Source organism: Pseudopipra pipra, chromosome 4 (genome assembly GCF_036250125.1).
Source record: "Pseudopipra pipra isolate bDixPip1 chromosome 4, bDixPip1.hap1, whole genome shotgun sequence".
In the NCBI taxonomy this organism is placed as follows: Eukaryota; Metazoa; Chordata; class Aves; order Passeriformes; family Pipridae; genus Pseudopipra; species Pseudopipra pipra.
In genome coordinates this window covers 39,872,199-39,885,644 of record NC_087552.1, presented here as the reverse complement: position 1 = coordinate 39,885,644, position 13,446 = coordinate 39,872,199, and the positions used below count along the sequence as shown (strand labels likewise).

Genomic DNA, 13,446 nt, shown 5'->3' with positions numbered 1-13,446 from the left:
ACAGGACAGCTGGACAGGGATCTACCTCTTCTAGGTAGGTTGGAAGTGTAGCAATAGTCCTATGTTGCTGTCTCCAGTGGTCTGAAGTCTGCTATGCCTTGCAGCATGGCAAACTGATCTACTGCAAGAACAGAGGAAGAACAGAACATTCTCTTTTTTTTTTTTTTTTTAGCTGCAGTTTGGTCCATTTAAAGACTCATGCTTATTTTAATTTCTAAGATTTATCAGTTCTTCCTATAGTGGGTTTTTATTTCAGCTTCAGAAAAGCAAGTTTATACTGTCATAAGAGCAAGAAAAACAAGATCCTCTTTTCATGTGCACTATTGTAATTAAGTTTATACTCTCTGTTCTGTCCTTCAATTCATACATATCTCCTAAGAATTGGTTTTCTTAAAAGATATTAAATATAATAAAAGCTTTTGCATCTGTAGATTATTAGCTGTCCAGATTTTTAGAGGTCTCAACAGCTGTGCTGTCCTTCAGAAAGCACAGCTTGTTTCAAGAAAGGTTAGAAGTCTGGCATTGTCATCTGATTAAAGATCAGTACTTAAAAACATACTCAAAGAACTCAGCATGTATTTTTCTCAAATATATACTGTATCCAGAAAGGAAAGCTATTTTTCATAAACATGGTCCTTTCTGTCTCTTTATCTACACCACCACCTTCCTCCTTTCCAATTTCCTAGTTTGTGCATTAAAACAAAATCTGTGATGGCCTTCAAATAGTTGGATATTTTTTAAAGAAATTAATAAGTACATAAAGCATATTAGTATGAAAATGATAGTTCTGTGTTATGTTTATTGCTCTCCTTGCATGAGGCATCTTAGTAAGAATGCTTTTTGTCATTATTATATATTTTATATTTTTATTATATTTTATAATAGATAAGAGTAATGGATCCAATATTGGTTTGAAAGGCAAAAAGGATTATAAATATTATAAAAAGTTAATTAGAAAGTCTCTTTCCAGAGGTCTCTGTTGAACTTAGTGAAAAACCTGGAGGTATGTCTGGTGATAATTAGGCATTGATTTTATTGATACTAAACCTTAAACTAGACATGAACTTCTGTCTTTATCTTATTAATGACTCAAGACAAAAATTTTAAGTGTTACTTATTTTGCAGATGGAACAAGAATACAGGTGTTAATATGCTTTGTCTAGAAGTCTTTATAATAATATAAATTCTTCTTGAAAACAAATTAATAGTTCAAGATATATTCCATTATGGTAGGCGTATAATTTGCAATGATACAAATACTAAAAAATTAAAAAACTACAGTATGCTGCAGTTCTATAGTTATCGAACCAAAAATGGTTTTATCTAAGTTCAATATATTCCTTTTTTACACAAGCTCTTATAATTGTATAATTGATGTATTAGGTTTTTATATTATTTTTATATTATTTTTTGTTTTCAGCTTTTTGAAGCACTTTCCAAATGTTTCACTTTGGATTTTTTTTTAAAAGACTGCCATTTTTGAAATCATCTCCTAGAAAAATGAGTTCTTTTTACATTTTACACTTTTATGTTAAATGTTATAGTAAACAAACAGGCACATAAGAGAGTTTAATCCTAAAAATGTTTATTGTCATACCATAACTATTGTATTAATTTTGCACTTAATAATTATTTAGCAGTATAATTGAATGTGCCACTGAATGGTGGAAGAGAGCAGAAAAATGAACTTAATTTCCTTATAAGTTTTTTGGTATGTGCTTACATTAGTTTTAGTTGGACCATTACAGATCTATATAAAAAGTTTTTTGTTTTGCTTTCCCTTTTGCAGTTGTTTGAGATCACAGTGCCTCTTTCTCACGGCCCCAAACCCGTAACTGTGAGTTTTGCCAATCACACGTCCTGCCGATGCATGTCCAAGCTGGATGTTTACAGACAAGTTCATTCGATCATAAGACGTTCCTTGCCAGCAACACAAACTCAGTAAGTATGAAACTTGTCTTCCCTTTCACATTATGAGATGTTTCACATTATAATTAGATTATAAACAGTGCTGGAAGTTTTTATAGTTATGATAAGTGAACTACACAGTAGTAGTAGCAGAATGCATTGTGCAAGGGAGCTACCATATTTTACATTAAGAGAATGTTTCTAAATTAGCATTACCTTTTTATCCAGGAGATAAACTAGAGTGAGATAATTTAAAAATTAATAATAATGTTGTTTGTGGGAGTTGTTTGATGGAAAGAGCTGCAATCCAATTGAGACTTGAAGGAAACACCAGCAAAATCAATTTATTTTTTTAAAAGTAGTCAAGGAAAGCTAAAAATACTTACCTTTGTAAATAAGTAGGAGACTTCATTTCTCTCTCAATCCGTATTTTCCTAGTTAAAATGCTGTTTTTTTAAAAAAGGACTATTTTTTATGGAATCTTTAACTACAAATCTTTTGTGACAGTTTCATATGCCAGAGATGAAAATAAAATGGAAAGGGAAAGTAAAGGGTTAATTGACACTCCACAGGATTACCATATAGATTTTTTTTGTGTGATTTTGAATTAAAAAAAACACAGAAGAGATCTGGCACCAAAACAAGTGTTATTAAAACACTTGAAGAACTCCTTCCTTCATTCAGAGGTCTGAGTAATGATTTCATGATGTATATGTATTTAGGAGCCCAAAAATATATAATAGTCTAATGGTTGCTTTAAGGAAGAACCAGTTAATAGAAACTGAACTGAAATTAATTTTAGACATTTTTAATAAGGTGAGTGAACAGTGCAAACTTCGCAGAGATGTTAAGCTAAGTATTTTTCTCTGTGGTTTCACTCAGTTTAAGTCTGGATGTTTTCTGACGCGTTCCAGTTAAACTCAGACTGTATTCTCTTTGAACACAAATCATTTAATTTGTTCATCAAAACATAGATCATTAACAGTGGATTGGAAATATATTAGGAAATTGATCTATGATTTTTTTTTAATCACATAATTATCAGATTATTAAAAAAACACAAACGCAAGAGTCAATAGTAAAGTCAAATTATGCTGACTGTTGCCATCCTCTTAGTGTTTCCATGTTAAGAGGTGTTGTAATTACCAGTGCAAGAGTTATTCTAGCTAGGAAACAGCTACCTGTGGTTGAGGGAGGTGGGTGTACAAATACAAGGCTTTGAACAGCACGCAGGTACCTGTCTGTTCTGTGAGTAAGGAATCATGCTTCAACAAAGATAAGACAAACTAATACTAGGTCAGAATATATACAGGCTTTCTCCACTGTTCAGTACTCTCTCTATGTTTAGAATCTATGGCTTTGTACAATAAAACAGAAAAAAAACCCAACAAAATACTAAGTTGAGTGCTTCTAGATTCTAGAAAGGAAAGACATTTGCATGTTCCTGGTAGGTTCCTGGATGGGTTTCAGAATCCCATTAGTTTTTTTTTAATTTGTAGTGAAGTATTTCTTTTCAACTTATTATTTTTTTCCTTAACATTTTGATTTATAGGTTTGAATGCTAGTGAAGCTATTATTAAGCCAAAACTTGGAAATCTACTTTCTTGTCACAGTGGCAGATCTGCATGTGTGCATGTATTTATGTACATGCTCATTTTAACAGAAAAATTTAAATTACTTTCTTATGTATTACTGAAAAGAAAAGCCTAAGAGTAAAGTCTCTGGTTTTAGGGTAGTAACCCTTGGGATTTAATAAGAATTCAAGGCTGGATTATACCAAGATGCACAGGCATATCGTAGAAAGAAGAGAGAGACCACATGTAAAGTATAATACAAATAGTTCATATTTTTTATATAAAATATGTTTTCTGCATGACTTTATCCTGAGAATTAAGGTCTAGGTCTAAAAACTAATAGCTGTTTCTATGTACTTGTGGAATGGAGGCATGTCAGTTGGTATTAGCCAGTGTTTCAGAATACATCCTGAATTAATGGTATTTTAAGTAGTACTCTACTCCATTTATATGGAATGTCATCAAGACATGTACCTGAGTTACAAAATTGTCACCCTATTTTAGAAGTTTAGTGATTAGAGGTAGGGTGGAACAGAGAGGACTTCAAGATACATAATTCAGATCAAGTCTCTATAATTACCTCTTTGTCTCAAGACTTTTTTTTTTCAGTTGAATGGACAATAATACAAAAAGAGGTGATGACATTTTCTGCAAAGTGGTTTTGCATCTGATTTTTTTTTTCTAGCCTTCCTGAATTTTTCTAAAATGTCATTTTAAATTTTCAGCCAATTGTCTGTACTGGAAACCAGAGTAGAACTTGTAAACAAGCATCTTCATTCCTTTTGCTGGGTGTCTCCAACCCTGATACTGAAATTCATTTAATTCTGTTCAAGTTCTGGTAATTTGGGCTTTGTAGCAACATTGCTCATGAATTCACATGCGCTTGGTGTTTTCTTCATACTCTAACTAGTTTTAAACACTCCCAGCTAGAGCCAGGCTGCTCCAGGTGTGAGTGTGGGGTTTTTTTTGTTCTTTAATTTTATTTTTTTTTAACAGAATAGAGTAATATTTCTGTAAATTATCTTTACTATTTCTTGAGCAGAATCAGGAGGCAGGCTAAAGGAAACGTGCCAAGTGAGGGAGCAAGAGTGAGAACACTAGTGGAATGAAATCAGAAAACACCAGTTTCATAAAACATGAGGCGATGCAGGGTGATGTTAAATTACAGCAGCCTTTACAATCAGAGTGGTTTAATGTGTTGGAGGGGAGTGGTGTACTTGAATGACGGTCACAGAATGTCCCAGCACCTGCATTTTTGAATGCATGAGTAATGGTGCTCAGGGGAAAGAAAAGTGCATCAAATGTGTAATATATGTGTTGCTTTAACAGATTAGGAGGATTTTAGAAATACTACAGAAACAATGAATAAATGACACAGCCTGGATACATGAGGTGTATCAAAGTTGTAATGTCAGCTCTGATGATAAAGAAATTGCAAGCAAGGAAGATGGGATAATACACATAAACATTCTATCTATGGCTCACCCACTAGCTCAGTTCACTCAGTCTTTAAAAAGGCAGGAGCTGCTGCTTGAATTTTTTGCTTTTTTTGGGTATAATTACCTTGGCTGCAAAACTGTAGCAGATAAAGAGCAGAGAAAGAGTTAACTTCTGTATTGTCTTTTATTTCCAAAGTGAAGAGCCATCACCGCTGACGTCCATATCTTTAGGTTCAAGAAACCTGTCCAGAATTTGAGTGATTAATGAGAAAGTGTCAGTTAATGACACATAACTTTCACATAAAGGGGAAAAGAATCTGATAAACTGATTGTATTTTTTAAATCAAAGCTTTGTCTACAGCATTCATTCAGAAACTATTATCTGCTGTCTTTTGACATCTTATGTGTAAAAACATTTTTGAACCTCAAAAAGCAACATAAAAAATGTTGTTACCACTATACAGTATTTGACATATTTTTAATATTTTTTTTATTTTCTAGATGAGGCTTATATTCCAGGATTAGATCTGTTTCCAGACTACATTAGCAAAGTACAAATATCAGCTTCTAGAAGTTATAGCTGAAACTTGAAATGTGAGCTGGTTTCTTCAACAAATGGTTGGAGATCCCTGTATTCGGGAGGACCTTAAATAGTAACAGATTTGATAGGAGTAAAAAATAACACTATTAATGAGGTGACACTCTTAGAAAGATATTTTTAGTGGAGAGGAAGTAAGGCAGTCAACACCTAGAAACTATTCTTTTTCCTTTTGAATTCTTATGGTAGTAAATGAACAGCATATTTAATTTCACAGGTGTCATGTGGCAAACAAAACTTGTCCAAAAAATCATATTTGGAATAATCAAATTTGCAGATGTTTGTCGCAGCATGATTTTGGTTTCTCTTCTCACCTTGGAGATTCTGGTAAGCACTTTTTCTTATAAGACTGAATGTAGCTCTACATTTTGATTCAACTAAAGGAGAAATTAAAAACAAGAAGTAATTAGTTGTGTCTTTTTCTGTATTGATAATATTACTCTGTATTGCCTGTCTTTTGACATGTACTTGTTCTTGAAACATCTTAAAAGGTATGGATTTGCTGTCATTTCTTCATATAAAACTGGGTGAGTGGGTAGACACAAAATTCTGGTAATAGTGCAACTTCTCTGCTATATTTCTAGATACATCTGAAGGATTCCATATTTGTGGACCAAACAAAGAGCTGGATGAAGAAACTTGTCAATGTGTCTGCAAAGGAGGCATGAGGCCCTCAAGCTGTGGACCTCACAAAGAATTAGACAGATCATCATGTCAGTGTATGTGCAAAAACAAACTTATCCCCGCTTCCTGTGGGCCCAATAAGGAATTTGATGAAGAAAAGTGCCAGTGTCTATGTAAAAAGACCTGTCCTAAACATCAACCTCTAAATCCTGCAAAATGCATCTGTGAATGTATAGAATCACCCAATAAATGCTTCTTAAAAGGAAAAAGGTTCCACCACCAGACATGCAGGTAAAAACGCAGTCTTTAGTTCTTTCATTGTGTTTAAGGCATAAAATTCTGCATTGTGACATTAGCTGGCTGTTGAAATGCTTTGTAGTCTTAAGTAAACAGTAAGCCTGTCTTCAGTTCAGTTTTATCTTCTGTGACTTTTATAAACTCTTAATAGGTAACTATTAGGCATAAGTATTCTAAAGCGTAGTTTCTTGTACTCTTGCTACTACTACAGCATGTGATTTTTTTTTCTTTTCAGAAAAATTAAGTCTAAGCTTAATTTTTCAAGCTCCCTGTCTTCTATATTATTTAAAATCCCACTCTATTTTTCCCAAGAACTGAATATTGCAATTTAAGTAACTCAAATATTCATATAACTCAAATATTCCTAGTTAGATTTCAGGCCTTAGTTCTGGAGATACCATCATTCATTTTCGCTTCATAAATTTTGGAATCACCCAGCTCTGGGTGATTTCTGTGAAAAGTGGACTTATGTAACTATAAAACAGACTGCCTGCATCCATCATTTAAAATGAGATTCAGTCAGGAAGAAAACTGCAATTTCTTTATATGTCACAGGACCTTTTCCTTCCATGACTGCTACACCCATAACATTAGCAGTCTGTATATAAAAATGAGGATGACTTTAGGTTCTGAGAAACAAGAGTGTTATTTCTGCTTTGTATATTACGTGACAAAAGTTATCCTGTAAAGTCAGTTCTCTTGTAAATTTCTTAAAGCAGAAACAATGCAGTTTGGAGCAGAAAGATCACTTATTTTTAAAAAAGGGTGAATTATTTCTATTATATCAATGACAAATAACTTTTAAGGCACTGGAAATGGAAAATAGCAAATTGGGACATTTAAATGTATAGCAATATGTTGCTTATCAAAAAATCTCTAGTGTGCACTTCCAGCAACAAATATAAACCATGTGCACTTTAAAAGAACATTCATAACTGGAGAAGTCAGGCATTTAAAAAGCTAAGAAATGCCATAAGAAATATGTATTTTTTTAAAGACTTAGTATTTGAAAGAGGAAATTGAGTTCAGCTTTTCTCTGTTATGTTGTGATCGAATATAATACAGTTTGAATCGCTTTCTCACTTCTGAGGACAGTGTGATATAGGATGCTTTTAGCTGTTTCTCTTTTCTAAGCAGTTTGTGTGCAGAAGGAAATATTTGTATATGGTATTATGCTGTACATCTACACCCAATAGTCCTGTAGAGGTTAGCACTGTCAAGGAAAATAGAAGATGCAATCTCTCCTGCTTAAGAAAGGACTTAGCATAGGTTTCTCACGTTTTGGCTCTGTCCAGCACAACCTAACTCAGAAAGGAATAAAAATTCTATAACATCCTGTTTGAAAGATCCCTTGCTGTCCTGAGACCACATAAATAGAGGTACCACTCTATAACTTTGTGCAAGATGCCTGAGCCCTAGACATGAGCAGAATCCTGTAGCTGTGGCCTAGACAGCTCCCTGTGGAGAGAAGTGATCCTTGTAGCTTCTGGTTTTGAAGCACCAATGCTTTTATACACTGTATCTAAAATCCCTCTGCCTAGAGTTATGCCCTGTTTCAAAGAAAAGGAATAAAAAGTCAGATACAAATACAAAGAACAGGATGAAAGATAAAAAGGGGGGGAAAAAAAGCATCCTGACTTTAATGCTGATGATGCTGTTAGCAGCTCTGGAAGTAGCATTTCTACTTGTTTCATCTGTGTGGTTGTTAAGACTGCTCCAATGACAATTTGGGCATTCTGCAGCAAAAAATCGCTATTACTGACCACAAAGAGAAAGTTGCTGCTGACTTGCCCAGAACTGTGTATAGTGACTGAACATCTGTCTTAGTTCCAGCATGCTCAGATTATCCTCATCAAAGCAGACATCTGTCACATGAAAACGCCCTGTAAACAGCATTCAGCCCAAATCTTTTGAAAGACCAGGTCTATTGTTCAGCAGTTTCCTAAGGAAACCACATTTATGTAGTTACAATGACTCTACCACTATTCACCCTCTGCTGTCACCTCAAAAATTTATTTTTGGTCAGTTTTGGTAGGGCCAGATAACTAGGCACTTCAGCTGCAAAGCATTTTAGAGGAGGATAGGGACTTTCTTGTTCAGTTGAAAAGTCCCAGATAAGGATAAGACTGCAGTAACCTGACCTTAACTGCTGCTAGACATAAAATCACATGGGAGAGATGCTATATAGCACTCTCCTCTGTAAATTGAAGTTCACAAGGAAGCATGAATTCTAAACAAACTGAACTCCTCATACTTAATGACTATGTGACTGCTTTACATTGTGTACAATCATAGGTGTGTGGAAGAGTTTGGCTTTGCCTCTTTTTCTTCTTATTTCATTTTGCTGTCATTCAGTACGTGAAATGGTCTAAGCTTGCATGACAGAGATAGGCAAAAAGGTGAGTTCAGTGTTTTATCCATTGCATATCTGTGCAGTACCTTTTTCCCAGAACAAACCTGCTGCTGGCTACCTGTTTGTTCACAGTTAGATCCTTTTGCAAACCATTTTGTTGCTTTTTACCACCATTTCCAGACTTTTTGGGGAAAAGATGAATAGAGCTTCGAGAGATTCCCATGAGCTGCTACACTGATTTCAAGTATCTATATTAAGTGGCACAAAATAATGTTTCTCCCTTAATTACAAAGACCACACTGGTGAACTAATCTATGATAAATGACATTGAAAACACTGAACAAGATGTGACTAGTTAATAAATGTCATGTTTGCAGTCTTCCTCATTCCTTATTGTTTTCCTCATAGCCAGTTTCATTGGTTGAACTAGCTGGAGTGAATTAATGTAATTGTAATGCAGACCTTATATCATAAACAAATTATTGTGAAGTAGTAACTTGGTATCCAAAGCAAGCATCCAGAATTCTAACTTATCGGCAACTTATTTAAGTACAAGTTTTAAGTATAACTGTGATGAAATTCAAAACATATACTTTTGTCTTTTGACTCGTTGCCAATGTAGGAAAAAAACCCCCAGACTTGTACTTTGTCTCCATTATACACCAGAAAGTATTCAGCATTGTTATTGTAGGGTTATTTTAGGTCAAGTTCTTGTTTTAATAGAAAAGTAAAATAGGAAAAGGAAGGGTTCAGGGACAACCACAGATACTATCTTTGTATAAAGTTCTATTTTTCAGTCAAGGAATTGATGGAAGAAAAATTCTGCTACTCCTTAGGTACATGTTATTTGTGGTTCAATGTTCTATTTCTGTCAAATTTATTTTAATCAAGTAGGTATGTATTCTGTTCATTTCCAGTAATATTTATCAGAAACATGATAAATAGGCTCTGATTTTTCTTCAAAATGCACACAGATACAATATGAAGTGTAGATACGTTCCCACTCGGAGACTGACTATGGGAATTTGCAGCTTGAAAGGAAGTATGGTCTCATTTTCAAGATCAGAGTCACAATTTAATATATGTAGACAAATCTCTCAGGCTTATTGTAATAATGAATAAGGTGAGAAACAGTCCTGGGATAGTAGATGATAGATTTTATTATGACGTGATTCTGGATCATCACCTCGAACTTGCAGCATGCAGTAGGTCATAACAAGCCAATTTGAGTACAGAAAAATATCCTATTTTAAAAATAAAATTTAAGGAAACACTACTCAAGATTAGTGTGACTACAACCAGGCAGTGTGGTAAAAAATACTCATGTGTATCTGTGACAATAGAATAATTTCTTTTCAGTAGCATTCATTATTCTTTCAGTGTCTTTTGTGAAGAGTAGTCCAACTAAATTAGTGGCAAGAACATAAAAAGAGGTTAAAATATATGTATTTGTAGGAATTAAATATCACATTGAGAAATGGCAATGTAAAGGCACACAGATTTCTACTCCAGGCAAATATAAATGATCATATTATATTAATGTCCACTTTTTTCATTTCTTTAGCTGTTACAGACCACCGTGTACAGTCCGAACGAAACGCTGTGATGCTGGATTTTACTTTAGTGAAGAAGTGTGCCGCTGTGTACCCACATATTGGAAAAGACCACTTATGAATTAGTGAAGAGATCACTACTTGCTATGTTGGTGTACATTTTTCCATTAGAACAAAAGAAGAACAGAAACTTTGCTAATATTTGGAATTAAATGTTCACCAGAGACCCTGTGGGGCTTTCAGAGACAGACTCGTGCTTTTCTGAAGATGTGGAAAGCAAATGTAGAAGATAACTGGGGTTCATGTTTTGTAAAGAACTCAATAAGAACTTATTTTCTGCCAATGACCAAACAGCCTAGGTTCTCCTTCTTGTGATTTTTTTAAGAGATAATGACTATATAATTTATTTCCACTAAAACCATCGTGCAGCATTTCTGTTTATAGCAGTAACAATTGTTAAAGCTCACTGTGATCAATATTTTTATATCATGCAAAGTATGTTTAAAATAAAATGGAAATTGTATTATATAATAGTGAGAATGTTTAATCATCTGGCTGAAAAGGAACTCGGATTCAGCTTTATTTTCAGGGTTTTTAACAGAGGAAAAGGTGATTAGGAGAAAGCACTTTTAGGAAAGGAAGACTACAGACATTGCCTCATACCTTTTGTGTATGTAATTTGAAATAGAAACAGTTATACTGGAATTTTCATGACCCAGTGATATTTCTGCCTCTAGAATGAAACTAGCAAAGCAAGTACAATTATTAACTAATGAAAACATTGGAGATCCTGTACATTGCTTAAGGATAAGGACTATGTTTAAAGCACAGCAGCAACTACTCGCATTCCAATATATTCACCTTCTCTTTTATTTCTTGTTAATATTCCTAAGGAATAAGATAAAGTAATGTCTATTCAAGGTTGTTAGTATGAAAGCGGAAATAACAACACTGCATTCTGTTTAGTATAACAAACTACAGTGTAAATTTTACAGCTAAATCATTCAAAATGCTTTGATGCGCTTTACTCTCTCATATAGCTGGTCAGATATCTTGATCAATGTATGTGTATGCAAAAATATTTTGAAGGAAAAAAAAAAGCAATTTATATTCCAATAGGGAGATAAAAGAACTTATACCAGTCTGGTGTGGATTGACATAGTCTCTACATTAAAAAATTCCCTTTTTTTAAGAAAATGTGAAATCAAATATCTGCAATTCTAAAAAGAAGTAAGATTTTTAACTTGCATGGGAAGAGCAATCTATTCAAAATTAAAATATATCAGAAACTGTTAAAATATGAAAAATTTGTTGGGTGCAGAAGTGGAACAAGCAAAGCTGCAAAGCAAGATTTTTGTGAAAGGAGTAGGCAGATCAGTAAAAATAATTGTAGACATCAGTGCTGGTTCTAAGCAACTGTTCTTAAAAGAGTTATTAATGAAGTACTATTATATCCTAGAAGGTTGGTTAGGAGAAGTTGCTTTTCTAGGTTCTTGATATTTGGATATCATAGTTCCTTAAAGGAGTGAGAGTTGCTTTGAATTACTCAGTTTCCATCATGGGTTGAGGCAGTCTAACAGGATGAGAAACAGCACTTTCCACTGTATGCTTAGTATGCTCATTGTTCTTCCTCAGAGGATGGCTATTTGTTATCCAGATAGGCTAACAGAGTGAAGTTTAGGCATGCAAATACTGAGGTATGTCCTTATTACTATATTGCTTCAGATAGAACTTTGGATGACAATTAACACTGATATACAACTTAAGCTAATATAACAACCGACAATTCCCATTGGTTGGATTTGTAGTCATGCAAATCATCAGTGTCTAAATCGGCAATGTCAACATAATAGCAAGAGGCTAATGATCAAACTTCAATTCAGTATTGGTAAAAATCCAGGCATCCATGTCTGTAGGTCAGCTGCTTGAAGGAAGCGTAAAATACCTTAAGAAATCAATTAAAGAGCAAACTTCTGTGAAGACTTGAGAAGAAATACTGTAGGTAAAGCTCCCAAAATAAGCTTTAAAATTTCTATCCCAGCTCAAACAGAAGAGAGGCAGTGGGGGGAAGAACAAACCAAATCTGGAACGAGGAAACATTGAAAACTTCTGGACATAAGTTATGCTAATCACTAAGTAAAACTAAGATTTAGAAAAAGTAAATTCCTGACTTGTAAAAGTTACCACAAATCGAATTTATGGCAGAGCAGAGCGACTAGTTAACCATTCTTAAAGTTATGCAGGTGCGTACAATAATACATGCAAGCAGTTGATAACATTTTATAATTATCAGGCTTTCCAATTCTGCTTTCTGTGATAATAATGTTTTAAAAATTCCTTTTATACATCATGATTATTACCATTAGTATTGGATACAGACTCCCATTCTGCGTGATAAAATGTAATTCTGTTTATCTCCATAGTGTCACAAAATAATCTGTATAACAGGTCTTCCTTGCACATATTATATAAAGTAGCTGATAGGTCTACACCATTTTCAGTTTTGATTTGTTATTTGATTATGATCTTGAAATTTTCATCTTCACTTTATATCTTAATTTACTGTTCTTAAAATATCTAAAAATAGGCTATACAGCTTAGAAGAAGGTCTAACAAGATTGACAATAATTCTATATACAAGTTATTCTGCACTAATTCTGAGTAAAAAGCTTTTATTGTTATTTGTCTAAAAGCCCTGTACCTTGTACTAAACTTACAAGGTGGGTGGGAGAGGAAGAATGCATGTAACTGCAGTAAATCACATTTAATGGTAAACAGACTTATGCTTGCATTTCATCACAAATTTACAACAGTTTCTGTACTCTTTCAATATTGTACTGTATGGAGACCATAAATTATGCAGAGTAAGCCCTCTCTACCTGTATTACCAGAAGGACGTACTATTTACAGTGTGAGTATTGTTAGTCTGCTGACATGTTTGTTTAATTCATGTTGAACAAGTTCATAGTAAATCAGTTCTCTTACTTCTATTTGAAAGACCAGCCTGAAATCTTGCATATGTACTGTATCAACTTGAAAGGCTTAGTGTTAGGGTTGCTTTCAGTATTCTCATTTTCAGTCTTTAGATCTCAGTGACAAC

General features: G+C 33.9%; 1 protein-coding gene across 2 annotated transcripts in view; it reads left to right on the top strand.

Annotated features, from left to right (window-relative positions):
• Positions 1-13,121, top strand: part of VEGFC (vascular endothelial growth factor C) — a 78,430-nt gene extending 65,309 nt beyond the window's left edge. For both annotated transcript variants that reach the window (XM_064652545.1, XM_064652546.1), the window contains exons 4-7: positions 1,790-1,941; positions 5,737-5,846; positions 6,104-6,434; positions 10,358-13,121. In XM_064652545.1, the coding sequence (XP_064508615.1) occupies positions 1,790-1,941; positions 5,737-5,846; positions 6,104-6,434; positions 10,358-10,472 (708 nt within the window). In that variant the 3' untranslated portion in view covers positions 10,473-13,121. The remainder of the gene's footprint in view (positions 1-1,789; positions 1,942-5,736; positions 5,847-6,103; positions 6,435-10,357) is intronic.
• Positions 13,122-13,446: the final 325 nt, after the last annotated feature.